We start from the raw sequence: 24,327 nt of genomic DNA on the forward strand, positions 1-24,327 counted from the left end.
ATGACCAGAGGATGGAAATAGATGATTAAGTAGTGTTTCAAAAAGTGGACACTGTGGAAGCTGAGCATACAGATGGTAGAAGAGCATTTTGGAGCTGGAGGACTAGCAAAGGACGAGTAAAAAACGTAACTGAGTCGATGGGGGGGATGTGCAACATTTAAAAGATGAGAAGACTATAAGGTGAGTGTAAAGAGTAACAAGAAGTTGTAATAGTGAACAAGACCCTGAACACTTAAAGATAACACAGAAATAGCTAAATTGGGGTGGGGAAGAAAGGAAAGCCAGTGAAGAGTAACGAGAGGGAGGGATGTGGAAGAAACGGCAGATAACAAACAAACAAAATAGACTGTAAAGATGAGCGGGCAGAAGCAGGGAGATGAGGAAAGGGCTATCACAACAGGCAAATCCGAGGGCTGAATATAAGCATTTTGGTTGCCTTAAAGGTGAGAGAATGATTTATTTTCTGAACGTTGTAAAGTTGAATCTAATGACTGTGGGCTAAAGAAGGGATGTAGAGAGTTAACGGGATAGGGTCAAAAATAACCCTAAGGTTAGGGGAAGAAAGGAGAAGGTAAGTAGAGGGAGAGAAAATGCTGATGTGGAAGACTGGAATGGGAAGAAGGGGAAGGGAGAATGAGAATTTCTATTTTAAATGAATTAAGAAGTGTTAGTGGGTGGGAAAACATTCAGTATGTAAGGGCAGAAACACATAATTAAATGGTGCCATGAAGATGTGGTGGTGATTGGAGAAGGAAGATAAAGAGCAGAGCATGTGTTGAAAGGGGTTATCTGTGGTCTACAACGAAACATATTGACAGTGTTGCCTGCTCTGTTTACAGGTTCCTGATGAGGATATTGGATTCATATGGTGATGACTATCGACATGGCCAACTCAGCATTTCACTTGAGGTATGAAATCAGTGTTTAGAGATCACCCATTTTCATCTTTGCACAGTGTTACAAATTTACTGACTGCAGAACTGCGACCGAGACGCAGCATGTACACAAATAGGTTGGGATGATGGTCCCAAGTGTAGGGATTCAGGGCATAACATAAATGTAGAACTGGTGGAGTTCTCAATATTGGAGTCAAAGTATGTGAGTTTCCCTTCCTCCACCTTTACTTCCCAAGAGGTTTCTCAAAAGCAGCGCTCAATGTACCACAGTTCAAGAAAGTCCCAAAAATCAATATCCAATGTCTCTTGAAATCCACAAACTTAAAGGATAAACACAATTCTCCCACTTTATTTGTGTTGCTTGCAGGTGCTGTAGGAAAGGTTGTCCTTTACTCAATCCCTCTTATCTAGGTGGATTTTTCTAGGACCCACACACCCCCAAGACTGCCTTCCTGACCACTCTCTCCTGAACCCTTTCTTTGGCAGCTTCTTATGGACGGCATGGGCTTTTTGCTAGGCTGCACCAACGCTTGCAACTTTCAGACGGTTCTGTTGCAGACTGCTGTTGTTCAAAAGAGAAGTGTGGCCTTGTTATCTACTTCTAACTGCCTCTCCACTTTAGGATGTGATCACCACCGCCCTTCACCCATGTGACTACTCCCATAGTAGCCTATCCGTGCCTGTGGTTGCTGTCCAGTCTCCTACCTCCTCACACCTCTAGACCCTGCATTGTTCGGACTTGTGCTACTGGAACCTGTATTGGCATTTTTGGCCTGAGAGGCTGTCCCTGCATCTCTTCCTCTAGTGCCAGGGGGTACCAGAGGGCAACTCCTTCCATTCAGGGTGTTACCATCTCACTGCCAATGATTCTTCACACAACTGTCCACCGCTATCTTTCCATCTGTCTCTCTTCCTTCTTTCTTCCAAATGTATTGTGGTTTTTAAATACTGCTCGCCTCTCCTTTACTGCACCCGGTTTCTTTGCCGCTCTGGGCAGCACTCTTCTCCTTAAGACACTTTGTTCACTCCTACGGTAACCACCCTCCTTCTTAAAACAATACTTATCCTGGACCTTCACCTCCAAAATTAAAATCTCCATCTACCTCTTCCTGCCTCTAATAATCCCTTTCACATCCTCCCCCTTTACTCACCACACTCATCTGGTCTCACCTGACACCCAAGCATCTCCACTATCCACCCTCCAATCTTCTCCATCCTCCTGCTTCTTCTCCAATACTCCACACTTGAATGTGCTGGTTTTATTGTCTAGATTCTCCTACCTTTGGATGGTGCTTTGGGGTATCGATTGCACCTGTGTAGTGTGGCCTGGGCTGTGTTTGGGCCATGTGCCTGTAGTAAGGTGGGCTGAAGGTGGGGTAAGGGGGAGGGATTGGCCTGAGCGTATATCGAGGTCTGCCGCCATCTTGGATTTTAAAATTGTCCTAGATATGCAGAGCTCTCAAATTTCCTGTGACCATGCGTGAGAAGGCCATACGGTCCAGTTTTTTTCCCTTTGGATTCTGGGACTTTTACTTTTCTTTCCTATTTGACATTTAGGAGACAAGTCCCAGAATTCAGGACTGGATGACCTTGTGTATGACGAGGTCCCCTTCCCTCCCCTTTAAGGTTCTGCTGACATTGACAGATTTTAACTGTACGCCGCTGTATTCCCTGCGTGTAATAGTTATAAAAGCCTTTGGAAAGCAGGGGTTGCTGTTTTGTGTGTGTAAAGTTTTTGTTGTGGGGAAATGGTACATTTGATCTATGGATGTTAGCGGGAGAACACTTTGTTTGCATTGTCCCTTGCACAGACCATGGACTTACGTTTCCTTTCAGTCTCGTCGTACCTCGATTGCAACTTTGTATCTGCGGGAGTCCCACAGTCTGCTCTAGTCTTACTCATGCTTTCAAATGTTTCCTTCAACAGGGCTGGATTTCCACACACTGTTGAATTCAGAATTTTACCAGTCTGTGCTCTTTAAGGGAACGCATGAGTCCCTAGAAACTCTGGGTGTTTGGGTCTGGCTAAGAAGTTGGGAGGGCTCTCTAGCAGTACTAATATAGGATTGAAGGAATCCTCAAGGGGTTTTAGACCGGTCTCTTTCAATGATGGTCACTTGTGTTGATGGGTGTGGTCATGTGACTGCCCTTTGCTTTACTGCATGCATCCAATAGGATTGGTCTGGGGATCCCTCGTATACCTTCTCTGGGTCCCACATCCACAAGCCCAAGGTGGTCCATGGGCTCTTTGACCACCCCACTGTTGGTCCCCAAGGTTAAGCAGAGGACTTGCCCCCAAAAGGGAGCTAGAAACCTTTTAAATTAAAAGCCAAGAGAAAAAATGCAATGCAGTGACATTTCAGAATTTGGTGAGGGTGGTTAAAGCCCATCAGGGAGACCACTTGATCCCACATTGTTCTGATCTAGTTTTATCATCCCTGTTTGTGTGCCTAGTTGCTCATGTCATGAAATGTATCTTCGAGGTATCATATGAATACACTTCATTTTAGGGTTTTAAATTAATTTTGACACTTAAATGTGGTATGCAGTTGTATAAAACCGTAAACTGGAAAAGCGTGACAAATATCTTCACATATCTGAAAAATATTTCCTTAGATCAGGGAGTCTGCAACCTTTGGGTCTCCGTATGATTCAGACTGCAACTCCTATGAGCCCTACCCCGCATAGTCAATGATGAGGGATTATGAGTATATATTCCAAAACATTTGCTGAGCGGCAAGTTGATGTACCCTTTCTTAGGTTAACATTCTTTGTTAAAGTACTCGGTCTCTGTTAAAAACCTACATTTATATACTGAGAAAATACACAATGGTCGGGTCCAGCTATAGCACAGCCCTAATAATCTGAAGTCACTCTTGGCATTCATGGTTGCTGTGTCTCCTTCTCATGTTGTCACAATATAGGGGAAGGTTCTGGTCAGTGCTTCAGATACGATTTGGAGGTGGGAGTATATCACTCCCCATTTTTAAGTTTGGGCAATTAGGTGTCGCTAAAAGCACTAACTTTAAAGCTGACACTATTGTCATTAGCATAAGAGCTTCAAATATGGGGTTTGAGCGAGAGTCTGTAATGCTTTTCCACCCATTGCTGCCCATCTCAGAAGTCTTGAGTTTTTGTGTGCTCTTCCATGGAGGCAGCCATCTTGGCATGCCACAACTAGCAGCCAACTTTGAATAGAAAGGTACCATGCATCTGTGTATAATCGTTTTTTAAATCGCTGAAGTAATTTGCAATACTTAAACTAATTGATATTATTCACTTTTATGTTATTCTGTAGGTTTTTTTTTTTTTTACCCTGAAATGTGATTTTCTTTTTATTGTTTAAAAAATCAAGTTCACCATTTTTTAAAAAAATATTTCTGGGGTTAGATTTGCTTTCAGTGCGTGAGTGGTTTTGTTTAATTATTTTTTTGCCTTGGCCCTTAACACTTGGTTTTTGAGTAGTGATTGGGTTGCATGTTGCAGGGGATGCCAGGAATGCTGAGTGGGATGGCACGAGAAGTAGTCTTTGTGTGAGAGTGGCTGCTGTACTGGCGGGAGCACTGCTATGAGGACCAAGTACTAGGACTACTGTCTTCATAACAGATGGCTGTGTGCGCTCCCATGACACAAAAACAACACGACCTCAAGGCACGAACTGCTCTTTTTAATTTCCAACCGCATCGTACAATCGCAGCAACAACATCCAAGTTTGTCTATTTAACCCAGGAGTGTGGGGCCGGAGCCAGCCTCTGTTTCCCAAGCGACGTAGAACGGGTTGCAGTGGAGAGGTGTGTGTGTGTGTGTGTAGAATAATTGAGCTACATTTCGCAGCAGTACTTAAGATCAAACACATCTTTGAAAAAGCACAATAAACTGTGTATCACATTGGAATAATACTTTGCTGGGTAGCATGCAAGAGCTTACCAGATCCCACACTTTCAGATAGTATCTAGAAAATATGTGCTGACATTCGGCCACATCTACTGGATTACACAAGCCATTCTCCTGCCAAAAACTTCGTGTTTAGACATCATCTCGGAGCACCCTGTTGAGGTGGGGGCTACCCTAAGAAGTGGCAGCTTTTTGTTAGCTGGAAGTTTTTATAGGAATCCCAACTATCTTGGATTGTGTTCAGAGGATGCGATTGCATTGAAATCAACAAACCTGCAGTCTAGTATCAATGTTACTACTCTGTGTGATTTTGAGCAACTAGCTTATGTTCTGTTATGTTGGTGGTTTGATGAGCACTATACACCCCAGTCAATCTGTTTCAACATGCTCATAGCTGGGAGAGCAAAACAAAGACATGTGAACCGAGGGATGATCACATCAACTAGCTGAGTTAAATCCTAAGGTGCCATTTAAGCAGTAAATAATCCATCACTATCTGTACTTGATGGTTAAGTGTCTTTCCATCAAATCCATTCCATCGAAGATTAATACCATTAATTCTTTTCCATTGAAAAATGTTACATCGAATTCCAAAGTGTTTATGCATCGAATAGGGTTTAGTTATATAAACACTATGGGGCCGATTCATGGAACAACTGTGCGCCGAAAATCTTGGCGCAAGCATGAAAAAGCATGTGCACGCGTGCGATTCATGGAAGGGCCTGCGCGTGTTTACTGTGGGATGTGCGCCAAATCCGAGCGTGGCGCGCACACGTCACAGCAACATCCCAAACGCTGTGCGCAACGCGCACAACGTCGGCGCACACACCAAAAAGGGGGCGGAACACGCGGAATGGGGAACACCGCGTGAAAAAGAAGGCATAACTGGGGAAAGTACTGCAGGGAAATACACGGAACGCCCACTGGCGAACATCACATATTCATGGAATCGAATACGGGAAACCCGCGACACGTCAACACGTCCGCCACACGAAGGCAGGCGGAAGCGTCCCCGCGCGCAGTATAAAAGTGCACGCAAACAACAAACGCACGTATATACAGCTACGATGAATGCCCCATTTGTCGCAGCACTGATCGTGGGACACCTCAGGAGGAGGAGAATAGCCAGGCCTCGCATTCTTTTGCCCCGGACCAGCCTTTTTGGGATGCCTGACGACCAGGTCTATGGCAGGTAATAGGTTTCCACCTCGTATCATCCTAGACCTGGTCAGGGAGTGGGAAGTTGACCTTACATCACCCACCCTGTGCTCCCAAGCATTGAGCCCCTTTGAGAAGGTGCTCGTTTTCCTGCATTTTTTTGGCCACTGGGTCATTTCAGCGGACAACTGCCATAGTGGGGGGGTCTCACAGGCCACGCAGTCACACTGCCTACACCAGGTGTTGGCAATCATGACTGCGCGCCCCTCAGTCCGCAGGCACATATACATGCCCAGAACACCCGCAGAAAAGCAGGCCGTGGTCCAGGACTTTTACAGGGTGGCACACTTCCCCAAAGTGCTCAGTGCCATAGATTGCACCCATGTGGCCATACGTCCACCTAGCACCACTGAGCACATCTATCGAACCCGCAAGCACTGGCATTCCATCAACGTGCAGGTTGTATGCGATGCCAAGGGAATCGTCCCCTCTGTCTATGCAAACTACCCTGGCTCGACCCATGACAGATTCATATACAGAATGTCCGCCCTGAGACGGGCCCTGGAAGCTGGGAAGCATGACGACATGGCTCCTAGGAGAGTACAAATGCCTGTGCACATGCATGCATGTCACACACAGACAAATACACAAACCCAACTAATCACAACCATTAGCACCTCCCCAGGGGACAGTGCCTACCCTCTAAGCAACCACATGACGACGCCAATCCGGAACCCCACAACACCACCCCAGGTAAGATACAACGCTGCCCATATTGCAACCAGGAGCATAGTGGAGCGCACATTCGGAGTGCTCGAGTCACGCTTACGCTCTGGTGGCCAGCTACTATATGCAGCCCCAGTAGTGTGCAGGATCATTGTGGCAGCATGTGTCCTGCACAATGTTGCAACACGGCGGGACGTACCAGTGGACATGGTGGTGCCCCCACATGCCCAACCACATGCACAGGCGCTGCCCATGGGAGGGGAAAGGGCATGTGGCGAGGCAGCCCGGACCCAGCTTGTGGCCACATTTTTCACCTAAACTCCCACCCCTGTGGAGTGTACACAGGCCTGGCACATACCAGGTGACAATCGATTATGACAAAGAGACAGTCAACTGTCACAACCTTACCACCCTGAGAATGTTGCCACGGAAGTTCTACATTGTGTGCATCCCTAGCTACTTAAACATAACCAATCCTGTGACCAAAAGGAACACATGCAAGGTGTGTATCACACCACCCCCTGCAAAACAGGCCTGACAATCACTTGTATGTCACCCAAACCCTCCCAACCCACATCACCCTTGTCTGCCACACCATGACATGGCATGCAACAGCAAAAGCCAAACACATGACCAATTACATACGAAGAGACATGTGATAAATGGAAAGTGGGCCGAGACAATGACACCTGACATGGAATCAGATGAAATGACTGACAAACAACCTCCCACACATACCAAGTCATACACAAATGCTTGCCACCAGTGGTAGCATCAACAAAAGACTGAATGCCTGGTCACATGCACATTGAGCAAGCCAAATTTGCTACTCCCTAACCCGTGTGCTGTGTGTGTCTCTTGCAACACACTGCTCAGCACACAGCACAGTGAGCAGCCGTTGTGTTGGGGATACACCTTGAGCATCACATAAAAAGGACACACCAAAAAAATAACCTATTGACACATGTACACGATCCCCAAATGGTAATTGATTATGCGCTGCAGGGACACAGCGTGCCAGAGAAGGCAATCTGTGTGCACCTGTGGGCATGGAAGGGTGGCTGTACGTGTGGTGGAGCATTGTATAACTCTGTGTGTCAGTAGGGACATGCACTCAATATATGCATGTGAAATCAAGTGACCCTCAGTGTCCTGTACACATCACATGTGAACATTGCCCATGTGTACACCCCAGCATGTCAAACTACAACAATCCCCTGACACCTGAAAAGTAAACGCAACACAGGAACAGCCATTGACCAGCAGAACACATCGTGTACATGGTACCCCACAATGACAGAGAGTGCCCAAACACTGTAGCCCAAACTTACTGTCCAATAACAAAAGGCCCTCCCTCATTTACACATCACCATGACCTTCTGAACAACTGTGTCTGGGGTATGTAGCCTTCTTCCTTCTAGTCTACCTGGCTACAGGATCCCCCTACCCCTTGGTCTCCATGGTCCACCTTGCGTGTAAATAGAGTCCAGCCCCCTCGGAGGCCACCTTGACTGATAAAAATACCAAATCACAGAGAACTCCAGGGAGCCAAACCCCCCCCAAACCAGGAAAAAAGCCTGTAGCCACCGAAAAACCCTGGAGGAGTCTCCAGTAGATGACTTGAAGTCACGGAAAATGTCCAAGCCACATGTCCAAGCAGAATGATAGAACAACCAAGGTAGTACAGTTCAACAGGATGGGTACCATTTTCAGTACACAATATACAATGAGGATGCAACAACTGATGGGTAGTGTCACAGCTCCGGTCTCCAGGTGCAGGAGTGGCACGAACCAACCACCCCCTCTGTGGTCTGGACGCCTGCAAGGTAAAACTTACACTGGCCACCGAGACCCCGGCGGGGAAAGAGGGTCAGGGATCCGTTGTTTGGACAGGCATTAGTATTCAGGATAACCGGAAAGAGGGGCAGGAGAGGGGAGTTGGATTGGCAAGGGAAAGTAGGCAAAATACAACTATTGACAATAACACATACTCAATCAGAGAAACCATGTTCTTCATGCACATAAAATGCAAGCCAAACAGAGACTTCTCTCTGGGGTGATTGCTGGCCTCCTGCCTGCGCACTCTCGGGTCCGGTAACAGGAGCAGTTCAATGCTGCAAAGAGAGCGTGAGTTACTAATCTGTGTGTGATTTCAACACACACACACCATTCATGCCTCAAACTAAGTGACTTCTCCACAAACAAACACTCTTGTCTTCTGCTTTGTTCGTATACGTTAGCTTGCCCCCGTGATGGTTCATACACAGTCCATGCAGTAAGGCAGGCGCATGTGGCCACTGGGTAAATGGTAGACCAATGTGTCAAGAATCACACATGATAGAATGGTCCCTGGGTGACCTGCAAGACGCGTATGGCGAGGTGCGACTTCAGTACAAGTCGTGTTCTGGCAGCCGCAGAATTCAATAGGTAGTGCATGTGGCAATTTGCACATGCAAATGATATGCACTGCAAACGAGTCTGTGCCTCGCTGGGTGCCCCTGTGCGCTGTATTAGTTCCTAGCTAGGAACGCTACTGCCCTAATAACTCTGGTTCTATGGAGCAGGGTGGACTCGAGGATAGGGGTGACGGCCCCTGCGTGTGCCCCTGACAACTTGTAAAGCTACTTGGCATTTGTTCCCCAATGCGTCTTGGCTGTACTGTGCGCTTCTTCCACAATGCCTGGCCAAGCTCCCTAGCACTGGCGCTACTTAGCATGCATGTGCAAGGGGCCTGGTGGAAGGTTGGCTGGGGTGTGGCCCCTTATGCTGCTCACCTTGCTTGGAGCTCCTGGAAACATGTCTGCTTCTGTCAGACGCCTGAGCACAAGCCCTGTGCTTCTGCTTGCGCACACATGCGCACGTGTGCACCACCCAACTTGGCCAGGTTTCAGTAGTTCTTGGCCCCGTGGCTGCTGGGAAAGGTAGTCTGGAGGCTCATTTTCCTGCAAAAAGGGCATAAAAGATATTAATAAGGCTGGAAAGTTCGCTGTGTGTGTGTCTTCATGCTAGTTGTCAATGGGCCATGTTTGAGACCTACCTCCGAACTCCTCCCATCATCAGTGTGACTTTGATAGCCAAAGGGTGCAGGCTACTGTCTACAGCATGAAGTGCATTAAGCACATATACAGGCAAGAAAAGAACATACATAACAATCGGCATCAATAAATGGACATATCAATCATGTACTCGCCAAAATTGATTGCAGACATGCCATGGAGAAAACCCACTTAATCACCACTAGGGATGTTAACACAAGTAGTACAGCAGCAGACAGGCCACAGATATGACGAAAGTCCAATGCCCTTGTGTAAATGGTTGTAACACCAAACCATCCTTGCGAGCCCATGGATAGGGGAAGCAGGAGTGGCCTATGTGAGTCAGGACCCCAAGCTGCAAACACATACACGATACAAGCTTGAAGGGCCCAGCTGGAACAGACAGTGGATGCTTTCAAAAGCCACAAAGCACCACACATCACATGAATGCACAATAGATGAGCAATTTTAAACTATATTAACTAATTAAACTAACTATGAAAAAGCTATATTAACTAATTAAACTAACTTTAAAAATCAAAAATGGCCACATACGACCCGGGGGGGAAAAGGCACCCAGGAGGGGGGAGGTACAGGGTGCACCTCAACATCCACATGCGATGATGAGACAAAAAAAAAACCTCCAATGACTCAACACCTGCACAGCCCGACCTGTGTGGGAGATAAATCGTCGTCCTCATCACCCTCTGGCTGAAAAGGTTGACGTGGCACAGTACCCTGACCACGCCTATGCGCAGCTTGCCCTCGTCGGCAGCAAGTCTGCGGGACGGGTGAGCCTGGTTCTGTGCGGCGATGGCGCGTAGGTCAGCATGCAGAACCTTGCGTGATACGCGTGCTTCCTCTTGCAAGGTAACACATGTAACACAGAGTTCTTCCTGCAGGGCCTGGCTGGACAACTGGTACACCTCGCGGCAAGCACGAAGCTCAGCCGAGATGGTATTCGCAAGCTGCTCCAACCTCTCTGACCGCTGCCTCTGGAACATCAAGAGCACACCCAGAGTAGATCTGAGTGATTCATAGTCAACCCTCATGGCCTCCATGTGTGCCTCTGCGTGAGCAGCAATTGCTTGACGCAAAGACACCATTTCAGCCCGGCGTGCCCTGTGTGAAGCCGCCACGCCCAGCCTGAGCGAGCGGGCCGTGGACTGTGCCGCCCGCTGCTGGAGTTCCACCTGCTTAGCCGGGGTTAGCACGGATTTGGCCACATGTTCCATTCTCTCTGCGATGTTATCAATTGCTGCCCCCTGGTGTTCTGAATTGGCAACCATGGCTTGCTCCCACTCAGTATACCCCATTGGCACGCGGCCACCGCGTTGCTGGGCTTGATACCTGCGGGGCCCAAGGAGCCGCCATCCTTGTTGGGTTGGCACTGCCCGCGGCTGCAGGACTACATTCCTCCGTTGACGTGATGCCCCAGGCACATCAGCACACTGATCTGTGTCCCGATCCACCACAGGCGGAGGGTCCCACCACCGTCTGGCCCCTCAGTGCAGGTGTCGCGGACAGAGGAGCGTTCACATCAGAATCTCTCACCGTTGACGAATGGACCCGACGCACATCCAACTCGACGTTGTCGTCAGAGTGATTATCCGGGCTAGACTCATTGCCAGCCCTAGACACGATGGTCTGGAACAAAAGTGGGTTCTCGTGGTCTATTTCCCCCACGACCCCCACTTGTGCTGAGTTGCTGGTGTGATAGCAACCCTGTGCCTGGCATGACACCATCCTCTGGCTCCATTGCGTCATCATCTGAAAAGTGAAGAAAAAAAACATGAGTACACATGTCAGAAGCACATTACCCACACACACTTAGACATCACATTGACAGCCAACCCATAAAGCCGACATGTCACACACAAATGAGAACCTGTCATGCATCCAGTGGCCTTGATATGCAAACACATCCCAAAAGCAGAAATGGATGTCTGAATAGCAAAGCCTACACAAGTACAAAATGTAGTATATGAACTCCATCAGACACCACCTCTGTCAGGCACATGTCACAGGCCGAAAAGACAGATGGCAACAAAGAGATGGAACACACCATAAGCATGTCTGAACTGCAAATTGACCTCTGCTGCAAGTGAAGCCAAACACACAATGACACACGTAATATGCATGTAGACATGCATCACTAAAGCATCATCAGCAAAATAGCTCCATCCATCTGCAGCTCGGCCCGTACCAGTTGGCATGGGCCATGTACATATAGTGAATGTCCCAAGCAAAGCAAGGGCCTGCAACCAGGCATGAGAGACCATAACGCCCAGTACGGTCCGAGCTGCAGGACATGAGGCCTCCACAACAACCCTCAGGGCCTGATTGAGCACATTGGGCTATGAATGTGCCCTATTCCATCATTCCTTGTGTAAAATCTCCACGCCCAGGCCCCACCATATTAGCTAAGTGGCCCTGGGCGTACACAAACTGCACAACCATGCACCTTCAGGATCATGCCAGTTCAACATAACGTGCGCAATGCAGAAATCTCACCAGCATTAACGTCAATCAACTACATATTAGTCAGTCAACAAAAAAGCTGCCTAAGACACATGTGTAAATGAACACTTTTACAAACGTATAAGTGAGTAGTCGCAATGTTGCACTACACAACGTTGAAGCTGCTTGCATATGTACATGTGAAAGCGTTCAAAAACACCCCTTTCCCCATACACCTGTATTGTGAACATGAACAGCATCCAATACAGCAAAGCAAGCAGCTACAACGCTGCTTGCTTTGATGTATGTGAAAGTGTACACATACACATGTGAAGGCAGCTACACAGTCATTACAACCCAATTGGCAGGCTAAATTCAATCTGCGCCCTATGCCAGTTGGTATAGGCCGCCGATTGACCAATCAACTTTGCTAAACAACCACTAGGGAGTTCCAATACTGAGTACATGTGTCACAGGATGCACCTGTGCCGGTGGCATTCATGACGGAGAAGGGATGAAAATCTGACCATACATGCCAGGTCACATTGACATTGCAGCAGTGAGTATGCATGTAGAACAGTCTAACACGGCTCAGAAGTGGGTTGATGCAGTGCAGAACATGTGTATGTTACCCACTATCTACATGAACTAGTACATTATGATGTCTATCAATAAATGTGAAGGCAGTGTAAGGGCAAGTGCAGGCATCATGTGCAATGTGCATGCAATGGGTTGCATGGCTACAAGCAAACCCCCCCGCCGCCCAAGTGAAAATGCAGGGAGCCATTGCATATCAGCGAAAGGGTGACCAGAGACCTGTGTATTGGCAGACAGTGTTGACGGTTGTCAATTGCATCATCTGAGTCAACTGACAACACAGCAGATAATGGGACAGTAAGCAGGACACATGATGAACCCTCAGTAGTACACCCATGTGTGCAGAAGCCACTACACCAGTTGAACGGAGTCAGGGGCCTGAAACAGGGGGAGGCCTATGCCACACACAGACTGTGACACCCTAAACATGTGCGTGATGCAGGACTGAGCCAGAGTGGGCATGGAATGGATGATCAAATGGCATGAAATGTAGGTCATCCTGGACACGTACTACAATGATCATCCAGTCAAGGACACATAAGGGCATGAATGAGCACTCATGTCCTTGCGGAGCATCTGCCATCTGCACAGTCCAAGTGAGATACCCTGCATCAAGGACAAAGGATGCACCCATCTGTATGTGTCTGGCAGGTTGGCTGGGGGAAGTGTGCATGTACACAGGAGCCTTGAACAGGCCATTGCAGTACTCCAACTTGATCCACACCAGTGTCGTGGTGAAATTGGGGTGGAGGGGCAAGGGAGCATGCCTACGTGGAGTAGCCGCATGCAGGCAGAACACACATGCACGTCAGTCATGCAATGACATAGTCCCAGTGCTAAGAGGAAAGACACCCCAGCCTACATGCAGAAGGGCCAATGAGCTGGAACATGGACCGGAGGGGCAGCCAGGTGACTATCATGTGAGTAGGGTGCAAGTGTGGTGATGAGGACAGTCCCCGTCTGCTCCACATGTCCAGCATGCTGCACAGCAGTCACGCATCAATGAAGCATTGCATGACTCGCACATGAGAACCATGTAGACATGACATGTAGTGGCAGTCTAGCACAACACATCACACAAGCAAAACACACATGGTCTGGACAAACACGCGACAACACTCACTGGATGGGGCATCTAAGTCCTGCATCTCCCCCACTCCTTCAACCAATCCTGCCGGTATGAACTCCGCAACGACTGACTCGTGTGAAGTGAGGTCTTCCTCCTGAGCTGGTGACCTACCGCCAGTCAACCCAGTCACGGCATAATTGGAGGCACGCTTTGCCTTAGTACTGTGTCGGAGGTCATCCTAACGCTTTTTGCACTCTTGAGCTGTGCGCACCTCATGTCCGAATGCACTCACACAATCTGCAACTTGCTTCCAGTGGGACATACGATGGACAGCCGTAGTGTGACAATTCGGCCCTACTAGCATATCACGGTTGTGGTCCCGCACGTAGTCCACAAGGAAGTCCAGTTCCTGCACGCAGAAAGGCTTCTTCCTAGACGTGCCGGAGGCCAGAGCTGTGTCTGAGGTCCCAGCCTCTACTGCAGATGCAACCTTCCTCCTCTTGGACAGTGGTCTGGACCCTGACTGGCAATTGCCGCCTTGATCAGTATGGGCAGTGGCGCTGGTGGATTGAATCAAGGGAGTGGCAGGTGGAACAATGATGGAAGCCCGGACTTCCATCGGTGGCTGCTGGGTGCCCCCGACTTGACCCTGCGCAGAAACATCTGCTGTGCTGAGGTCACTGACCGGCACTGTCCTGGTTGGTAGACTCACAGCTGGGGTGGTGTCGGCTGCATCTGCCCATGCACTTGCTGACACCCAGCTGCTCGGGGCAGCAGATGACAATACTGCCCCAGGGACATGTGCCTCAGTCAGGGCAGCCCTGCGTGCACATACCCTCTGCCTCCTGGAAATCATCCAGGGACTCTTCCGGTGCCAACGCAGCATGAGCTGGCCCACCCTGAGCCTGGGTGGTGTCCACAGCTGCACCTGCAGCTACCACTACCCTTGGGCCCGTGGCAGTCGATGAAACGGCCTGCCGGGTCACATGGGCGCCAGTGCCAGATGCAAGAGCTGCATCTCCCGTAACCACAGGGGGTGGTGGCATGACTACCAACATGTGGCACAACATCATGCCAAACTGGCACCCCCCTGCCTCTTCCCCCTCTGAGGCCAGACTGGACACCCTGGAGTCCCCCTACTCCCTGGTCATCCCGACCACATCCCTGACCACGCCCGCCACGTGGAGTACGCCCAGCTGAGGCGCCCCTCACCTTTCGTGGCCTCCCAGCCATGGCACAGATGGAGTAGTGCCAATGGGAGGTGTACACGACAATTGTCCTGGGCAATTGGGGTAAAGGGGGTGGGATACAAGATGTTAACAGCACCCCTGTGCACCTGCAAGGCTGTATATGACCCCGGTGATAAAGTGACGGGTCACGCAACGCAAAACTGCAGTAAAACCGTGCACGCAACCCCCAGTAGGCCACGTGTGTGGAATTGACCTCCCGCAGTACGTGGTGGCACCCAGGGACACGAAAAACACGTATGCGTGGGACACGCAGGCTACTATGACCTTGAAAATGGATATGCGATACACGGGGGCACCCGCAGTGGAAAAATAGCGTGCGCGACTCACCCTCAGACTAGCGTGATAAAGAAAAACATGCGTAGCCAATACACCTGCCAAAAGAGATGTGTCCTTGATCCGCTGTGAAGTTGTGATGGCGCGAAACACGAAGTAGCAACACACACGTCGGTCTCCCCGAAAGGCACGTACAGCAAACTGCTGGCCCCACTCACCTTTAACCTGTGCTGAGGGATATGCCCGCGCACGTCACTTCACTTACGCGCTTAGGCCCTTTCCTCGAATTACACGCATTGACACGCAGACGTGTTTTTTCAAGTGCAGTTTCACTATGCACCCATCATGAGGGAAACGCCCGCGCGCGTTACGTCACAGACGTGCTTACGCGCTAAGGGCCTTTCCTCGAATTACACGCTGACGTGCTATTTTTTTCGCGTGCCAATTCACTCTATCAAGCTGGCTATGCGACAACAAACGGAAGACCACGCTGCTGCCCAGAAGGCCATTTTCCTGCCCCCAGAGCCCCGAGCACGCTGCCACCTGCCATTTGCTGCTGCCTACTGGCCACGTGCCCTGCTATTTGGTGCCTGCACTTCAGCCATCTGCAGGGGTCCAGTTGCTGTGACCACCCCTGCTGGAACAGAAGACTCCCGACTGAAGTTCCATCGCTCCACAGACCAGCACCAGGACCCAGTTGCCCACCCACACCTGCTTCGGGGGTTGCCATGTTGGGGGGAACACCATTGGAGACCACTGGCAACCCCCAGCCAGAGAGGCAGAGGGCTACCAGCTTCAGTGCTGCAGAAGTTGGTACCCTGCTGGAGCAAGTCCTGGTGCATTATGATGCCCTCTTCGGAAATGCACACGCCGACAATGAAGGATGGAAGAGGATCTGGAAGGACATTGTAGCTGCCATCAACGTGGAGGGGGTGGCGGCCTGCGACATGCAACACGTCCGGAAGCGCTGAGAGGACTTCAGGTCCAGGACCCTCAGCAAGACCCGGCGCCTCTTGAAGGCAGCGCATGCAGAGGGGTGCCAGGTCCGCCTTACCAACATCCAGATGAGGGTCCTGGAACGCAAACACCCAGCGCTCCACCTCCAGGTCCTTCATAGGCAGACCCATCGGGAGTCTAGCGGTAAGTGTCCATGCATACTGATTGGACGCAGTGCATGTTGAGGTGTGCCAGGAGTGTGCAGGTTGGACATATGTCTTGAAAGGTCCATGTATGGATGTGTATGTACAGGGACATGAGCCTGCCGCATGGGAGTCCAGTCATGTGTGAGGCACATCAATGGTGTATGTGTTCAAATGCATGATGCCCAAATGCATGTGTGGGTGCACACGTTTACATTTCTGTGTATGTACTGTGGCATGGTTGTGGTGTGACACATGGATGCTGGTTCCACCTTCATGTATGTGCAGAATGTACATGTGTGTGTGTATTTGACATGTGTGCCACTGTGATACACCATGGATGCATGTGACACCGACATGTAGGAGGCTGATTGGCAGATGTGACATGGATGGCGATGATTTTACTGTGACAGGTGGTGATGTACAGATGCATGTATGTCTGGTGGCGTGTGTGCATGTGTTCGGCACTCCCCATGCTGCATGTGACCTCAGGCTAACTTTCGGATGCTCATGCTGTTGTATGTGTATGGATGGTGCTGTTTGCTGCAACATTCCTGTTAATTTGCGCATGTGTGTGGGTTCAAATGATGTGTGTTGGGGAGTGTGATGCCATGTGTGCAGTTTGACACTGCCACTCATGTGCAACTGTCATGTGTGTATTAGACCATTGTACAGTACCCTGATGCCTGTGTTCTGTCTCTTCCTGTCTGCAGCGTCAACTGATGAAGAGGGCGTAGACTGTGCTGTGGAGCACAGCGGCAGGGATCCCACCGCCAGCCGGAGACGCAAGGCCCAGCTCCCCTCCCATGTTGTCATTTCGTCGGGGAGTGAGGAATCTGGTGCCGCGTCCGCAGCCGCAGCTGCCGAGGGTGGGTCCAAGAGGCAGAGGTCAGAGGTGGACTCCTCGGTAGCAGAAGGGGCAGCTGAGACCCCACAGGGGCCTATGGAGGAAGGTGGCACCGAGTCATCCAGGTTGGTGGGGGGTTTGGTTGAGGAGGAGGCCGTGGAAGGCCCACGCACGGGGTCTGGAGGGTGGGATTCCACTGGTGCTAGTGGTGCAGTCCAGGGGCAGGGACAGGAGGCGGCACAGGCGGCCGCGGAGGTGCCTGTGTGTAATCCTGTCCCCGATCCTGCAACTGCATCATCCCGCACCAGCAGGGATGCCTTTGCCCAGACCCGTTTTCAGGGAGGGGATGCGCACACAACAACTGGCCTTCCTCTACCTGCGGCCGTGGCAATCCGGGACTGTGTTGAGCCTGTCCTGGTTGGGGTGGCGTTAGGTCAACGTGGCATTCGGGATGACATGCAGGGTCCTCGTGAGGACACTGCATGTTATTTCGGATGCCTTGTTGACAGCGTCAACCTTCTAGGACGGGTCACCAGTGCTGGGTTCCTCCATGTGCTGGACCTTCTACTGACCCCCCCCTCCTCAACTGTACCCCCTATGCGCCAGCCGTCCTCCGTGCCATCTTCCTGCCCAAGTATCACCTGGGCACCCTGTGGAGCTGCCCCTGACCCAGACTGGTGGAGGACACATCCCTGCCACAGTCGGGAGTCGGGGGTCCAGCAGGGGTGGCCACCACAACTGGTCCCCAGCAGGAGGAGGACGTGCAGGCATCAACAGGCAGGGCACATGCACGGCAGCAGCAGGCTCAAGGTGGGAGCGAAGATGGCTCGGGGCCATCAACATCAGAGCGGCAGGCATCGGCCAGAGGGCAGGAGGACCCTGGATTGAGTGTCTTCCGTGTGGCAGCGGTTGGGCCGGCAAATAGATGCGTAGCGGCGGCGGGCGGAAGAGGCACAGCTCACTATGGTCAGGGTGGAGAACTCCATGCGCAGGGCGTTGAGGCAGGCTGAGTGCCTTGAGGCAACTCGCAGGGAGTTGGAGGAGGCTATGGCTGCATCCCTGCGAGACCTCGGGGCCAGGGAAGAGGCCTGCCTCCGGGACATTGAAGAAGAGTTCGATGATGCCCTGGCCCGGAACATCAACAAGTGAGCCGTTGGACTTGGCTGCCGCCTTTGTAAATAGTTCTGTAGGTGTAAGTTTCCTTTCAATTTTTTTTTCCTTTGGGGCGCATGGACTATGCCCCGCCTTTTTGTATATAGTTATTTATTAGGTAGGATTTAGGTTAGGTATCCTTTGGATTCTTGGGCTCATGGACCCTTGGATGTTCATTTGGAAATAGTTTTGGACTTGGATTTCATTTTCTTGGACCCATGGTGGAATACTTTCCTTTTTTTAAACTCTGATTTTTGTTTGATGGACGGACCCATTGGAGCCATTTTACTTTGGATTTTATTGGTTACAGTGTAATTTTTTTTTTTTTTTTTTTTCATTTTTGGACTTCCGGACTTGGAACATTTTTTTTTATTATTGTGTGATTTTGTTTTATTCATTTGTTTTATTCTTCAATACACCTTTTTTCTATACTTTACTTGTGTGGTCATCTCATTTGTTTTGTGCATGTCACAATGTGGTTTTTCAGTCATGTGTCACCATTGTGTGCGTCTGAGGGACATGTATTCATGGGCATGCTGGTTGTTTATTTTGTATCATGACATTGGGAATTCAATGTGGAGTGGATGGAATGCTTGGTTGGGTGTTTGGACTGGGGTGGCGTGGGGTGGGATTTGGGTGGTCATAAGGGCCATGGGTCTGGAGTGTGATGACGTGTCGGTGGGGGGGACTTGAGTCGGGGCCTGCTGGCAGGTGCCCGTCAATGGTGGGTGGGGGACATGTCGGGGCTCACAGGTGCATGGTGCCATGTGGGCTGCCTACAGGGCATGGTCAGGGGTGTGGGTTGTCCCCTGTGGTGTGGGCTGCCTGCAGGGCGTGGGGAGGGGGCAAAGGGCACACCCAGGAGGGCCCACAATGCCAAATTGCATGTAAAACTCCCTGCGCACCCCCGAAATACACGTATCCCGCTCGCGCCAGGCCAATCGTGTGTAAAACTCCCTGCGCACCCCCGAAATACACATACCCCGCTCGCGCCAGGCCCATCGTGTGTAAAACTCCCTGCGCACCCCCGAAATACACATACCCCGCTCGCGCCAGGCCCATCGTGTTAAACTCCCCGCGCACCCCCGGAATACGCGCAGGCAGCCCATTCACCCTCCCCATGCCCCGCAGGCAGCCCATTCACGCAGGCAGCCCATTCACCCTCCCCATGCCCCGCAGGCAGCCCCATGCCCCGCAGGAAGCCCATCCAGCCTGGGCATACCCCACAGGCAGCCCACACCACAAGAGGGACTTTTTCCATGGAATTTACCTGGCGCGAGCAGGGTACGTGTATTCTGAAGGGTGCGCAGGGACTTTTACACGTGATTGGCCTGGTGTGAGCGGGGTACATGTCTTCCGAGGGGTGCATGGGGAGTTTTACATGCTATTGGCCTGGTGCGTGCGGGGTACATGTATTCTGAGGGGTGCGTGGGGAGTTTTACACACGTTTTTGTGGTTGGGGGCTGTATGCTGGTCCACTGGCCTTTGCACCATGTACTGGATTTGTACAATGTTTTTGGCGCATGGGGCGGAGTTGGGGGCGTAACTGGCGCTGCTGCAAGGTCGCTGTGCCACTCTGCGCCGGCTGCTTATGGATGTATAAATCCATGAATCCGCTGTGCGCCGAAATGGGTTTTGGCGCACGTGGCTGGCGCAGACTGCCTCACGCGCACTCTGTGCGCAAGCTGCGTGCGCCACTTGTGTGCCGAATTCTATGAATAACCCCCTATGTTTTTTGCATGGAAAGTCTATGAAACATGCAGAACGTTACAGGGAGCTGTGCAGTGATGAAATCTATGAAGTATTTCAGCACTGGCCCGCTTGCTCTAACTTGTAGTGTTTATTGGGGGTGGGGTGGCCCAACCTCCAACCCCAGGTCTCCTCCCCCCTAACTCCCCCACCAACCCCCATTTTCAAAATGTAACCCTTGTCCAGTGCTGAAATATTTAATGTGTTTCAGCACTGGATAGCTCTCTAACTTCTGGTGTTTGTTTATTGGGGGGAGGTACACCCCCCCCCCCCAAACTCCCACTTTCAAAAATGAACCCTTTCCTTAACCCATTGAATTTCCAACCCTCACATACATCTATTTTAACCCTTTAAGTGCCATGGGTATTTCCCCCCCAGTGCCAAAGCCTTTTTTGGTGATTTCGGTATGTGGCCATTCAATGCCTTGTAACTTTTTGTTACATTAAATATCTCGGACAAATTTGGCTCCTTTTTTTCCCACATGTAGGTGGTCGTAACGCCCAGGAATCCTAGGTTGCTGTAGTGAGGTGAGAGAAAATAACCAAAAAGGGCGACTATGTTGTGTGTTTTCAAAAAATGCGAATAAAATGATGTACAAAGAAGCCTGTGTTTTTTTTTCCTTGTAAGAGCTAGGAACAAATGGTTTGCTGTGCTGAATTCCCCTATTTCCTGGATTTCAAGAACAGGTTGAGTGGATACCAAAAAACATTATTTTGATGTGGTTATCAACTGTTTTGTGAGAGGTCGGCGATTTTGACCATTTTTACCAATTGGACATGCATGGACGGAATGGAAGAAAAGGGTAGCAAAGCCGAATTGGAGGACAGAAAGGCATATATTTCTGAAAAGTAGACAAAATTCCAAGTTTAGGAAGGGGTGATTTGCGTAGGTCGGGCAACAACTAGGTAGGGGAAAATGCCATAGATTGGGGGGGGAAAGCGGGGAAAATGACCGAAAAAAGGTATGTGGTGGACATGGTTGGCTTGGTATGGCAATGGCTTCCATGAATTCTGAGAAAAAACAATGCTCTGCTACATTCCCCCTACTCGTGCAGTTAGGAAAGCACACATTTTTTGTATTGTTTCACAAAACAAGCAATACCACAAGCCAAACACTGAGCCATGGTACACAGGAGTTTTATGCTTACGGCCTGAACAGACCTACTTAGCATGTGTAATTCAGGAAAACCAATGTGGTGAGGAATGGCAAGCATACATTTCTTGAAAGAGCACAGGCAGACCTTTTCAAGGGTAGGTGACTTGTGCAGGTTACAAAAGTGTATGTTGCCTAAAGCAGCGACTAAATGTAGTGCACATTTGGGAAATTAAAGGGATGTGTGACAAAGGGCACCAGCAAATGGGTCAAAACGTTATGAAAACCACACAAACACAACAAATGTTATACCTTCCCGCGCTCCCACCCGTGTACCGATGAAAACGGTACCTCAAAAGTGTGGGCGCACCTACCTGGGTGCCAAGGGGAAAGCTGAACACACCCCTAACCCAAAGTGTTTTCAGACATATGAATTTCACGATTTTTCCAGACGGGCACACCATACGGATATGGGCCGGGGTGTTCTCTTTTCAGAAATGCATGGGGTTCCGAGTTTTCCTTGGTGGCTTGGACACCCTAGGCCCAGATCTGTAGGTTGTCTCCCCAAACCCTTTGGGGGAGACAAGTGGTGTAGCCTTTTTCCTTTTGTACCCCGGTAGGTGCACCCACACATGTGAGGTACCGTTTTCGTCGGGGCACCTGTGGGAATGCGGGAAGGTATGACATCTGTTGTTGGTGACGTGTTTCGGTGGGAGAGCATAGTGAAATCTCTGAAATTTGTGTTTTTTACCCCCAAATTTGGACTTTGCCGGGGGTTCTGGGTATTAGAGTCTGGGCCGATTTGTGCAAGTCCCACGGGTGTCCTCTTTTCAGAGATACATGGGGTTCCCTGTTTTCCTTGCTGGCTTCGACACCCTAGGCCCCGATCTGTAGGTTGCCCACATGAGCAAAATGTGCTGTGCCGAAAGGCTTGCGGTCACCAGTGGGTTACCCTTTTCCTTTTGCACCCCGGTAAGTGCACCCACACATGTGAGGTACCGTTTTCGTCGGGACACCTGTGGTAACGCGGGAAGGTATGACATCTGTTGTGGGCGACGTGTTTCGGTGAGTGGACAGAGGGAAATGTCTCTGAAATTGGCTGGAAATAAAGAAAATTCTCAGACATTTCTCTCTGGCCACCCACCGAAATACATCGCCAACAACACATGGCCTACCTTCCCTCGTCCCCACACATGTCTCGATGAAAACGGTACCTCACATGTGTGGGTGCAGGGGCGGAAAAGGGTAACCCACTGGTAACCCCAAGCCTTTCGGCACAGCACATTTTGTTCATGTGGACAATCTACAGATTTGGGCCTAGGGTGTCGAAGCCAGCAAGGAAAACGGGGAACCCCATGCATTTCCAAAACGAGGACACCCGTGGGAATCCACAGAGGTCTGACCTGCGCAAATCGGCCCAGAATTTATTACCCAGAACCCCCGGCGAAGACCCACATGGGAGAAGGGTGCCCAAGGCCTGGGATATTGCCGGCGACTTTGCTGGAGCCCTGACTGCCCTGCGTTGCAGCTTCTCCCCAGCAGTGTGCCAATACCTCCCAAAGGGAAAAGCTGTAATGCAGCCCAGCCACAACTCCAGGACGGTGGGAGGTGATGTCCCTGGCCTTGGACATCCATGTACCATGTGGGTGTACTGTCCCCTAAGCACAGCAGCAGATCCAGGGAGCCCCGGCAGGATCCCCATTCCTCCCTGGAGGTGACATCTGTAACATCGCACAGCCAGAGGTGGAGCCTGGGCTTGCAGACGGACTCCCCACATGGGAGATATCTGCTCCCAGGAAAACACCAATGTTCTGCTTGCATGGGGGGCAATTTGTGTCCTGCCCCTGCAATTGTATCCCAGCCCACCAACATATCTGCCCAGACGGCGCATTCCTACCCACACCTCCAACAATCCAGCCCCAGTCTCACCCACCCCACTGACAGTGGGCCCTAACGTAGAATAATAAAAAACAGTACTCGCATAACGTTGTAGCTGCTCGCGTAGAAAAAGCTGTAAACAAAACAAAAAACATGTTACCTACGGTCACGCCAGAAAAAACAAATCATTTTCAAACATGCCCTCCCCTTGCAAGCCATCCCTGATGGTCTACGGAACCTCACCCCCCAATGAAACCTTATCTGCCTCCAGGCAGGCCTGAATGAGGTACCCCTGCCACCTATTTTGCCACCTATTTTGCGTGAGGGGGAGAGGGCCACCAAAAATTGTGGGACAGGCCCCCCAGTGGGCGGTGCAGTAAGGTTTGGGCACCCCGGGGCCAGATTGGCACACCAGTGTGCCCCTCTGTGCCAAGGCAAGTTTGGTAAACAAAGAAAATAATTCAAAATGGCAGGCTGCCCTTTAGCAGAGGCTGAGGGGCACCCTACACTGCTGGGGAATTTTCTAATGTGAAGGGGGGTGCACCTTTCCACACCTACCCCAATTGGAGGGGTGGCGCAACTCATGTAGCCCTCCACTGGGGCAGATAAGGGGGGGCTGTCCTGCACTCCTCCCTGGGCTCAGGCGTCCCTTCCTAGCAGCAGATATCTGGTCCCAGGGAGGGCTGTATGACATGGCACCCACTCCATTGCGGGTGGGGGGTGGTGGGGTCACCGCCCCATCCCATTTGAAAATTCCTCGTCCCGTTCGGGTGCCCCACAGCCCCCCTAAAATGCGTTCCACCATTTTTACTTTTTTCCTTTGGTAACCCAACTCCGCTTGGCGCCGAGGGGCAGATTGGTGTGCCAATCTGGCCCTGGGGTGCCCAAACCTTACTGCCCCTCCCACTGGGAGGCCTGTACCACAATTTTTGGGGGCCCTCTCCAGCCACACCCCAAATGGGTGGCGGGGGCACCTCATGCAGGCCTCCCTGGTCCTCCTACAAACGGCTGCGTGAGGTACACCCCCCCTCCATTTGGGGTGGGCGGGAGAGGGCCCCCAGAAATTGTGGGCCAGGCCTCACCCAGTGGCTACGGCAGTAAGATTTGGGCAC

General features: G+C 50.7%; 1 protein-coding gene across 2 annotated transcripts in view; it reads left to right on the forward strand.

The window, feature by feature from the left end:
- Window positions 1–24,327, forward strand: part of TFPT (TCF3 fusion partner) — a 310,340-nt gene that overhangs the window by 212,876 nt on the left and 73,137 nt on the right. For both annotated transcript variants that reach the window (XM_069637997.1, XM_069638007.1), the window contains one exon: window positions 840–909. In XM_069637997.1, the coding sequence (XP_069494098.1) occupies window positions 840–909 (70 nt within the window). The remainder of the gene's footprint in view (window positions 1–839; window positions 910–24,327) is intronic.

The sequence above is a fragment of the Ambystoma mexicanum genome, chromosome 1q (assembly GCF_040938575.1).
Source record: "Ambystoma mexicanum isolate Mex_15411 chromosome 1q, UKY_AmexF1_1, whole genome shotgun sequence".
NCBI lineage: Eukaryota > Metazoa > Chordata > Amphibia > Caudata > Ambystomatidae > Ambystoma > Ambystoma mexicanum.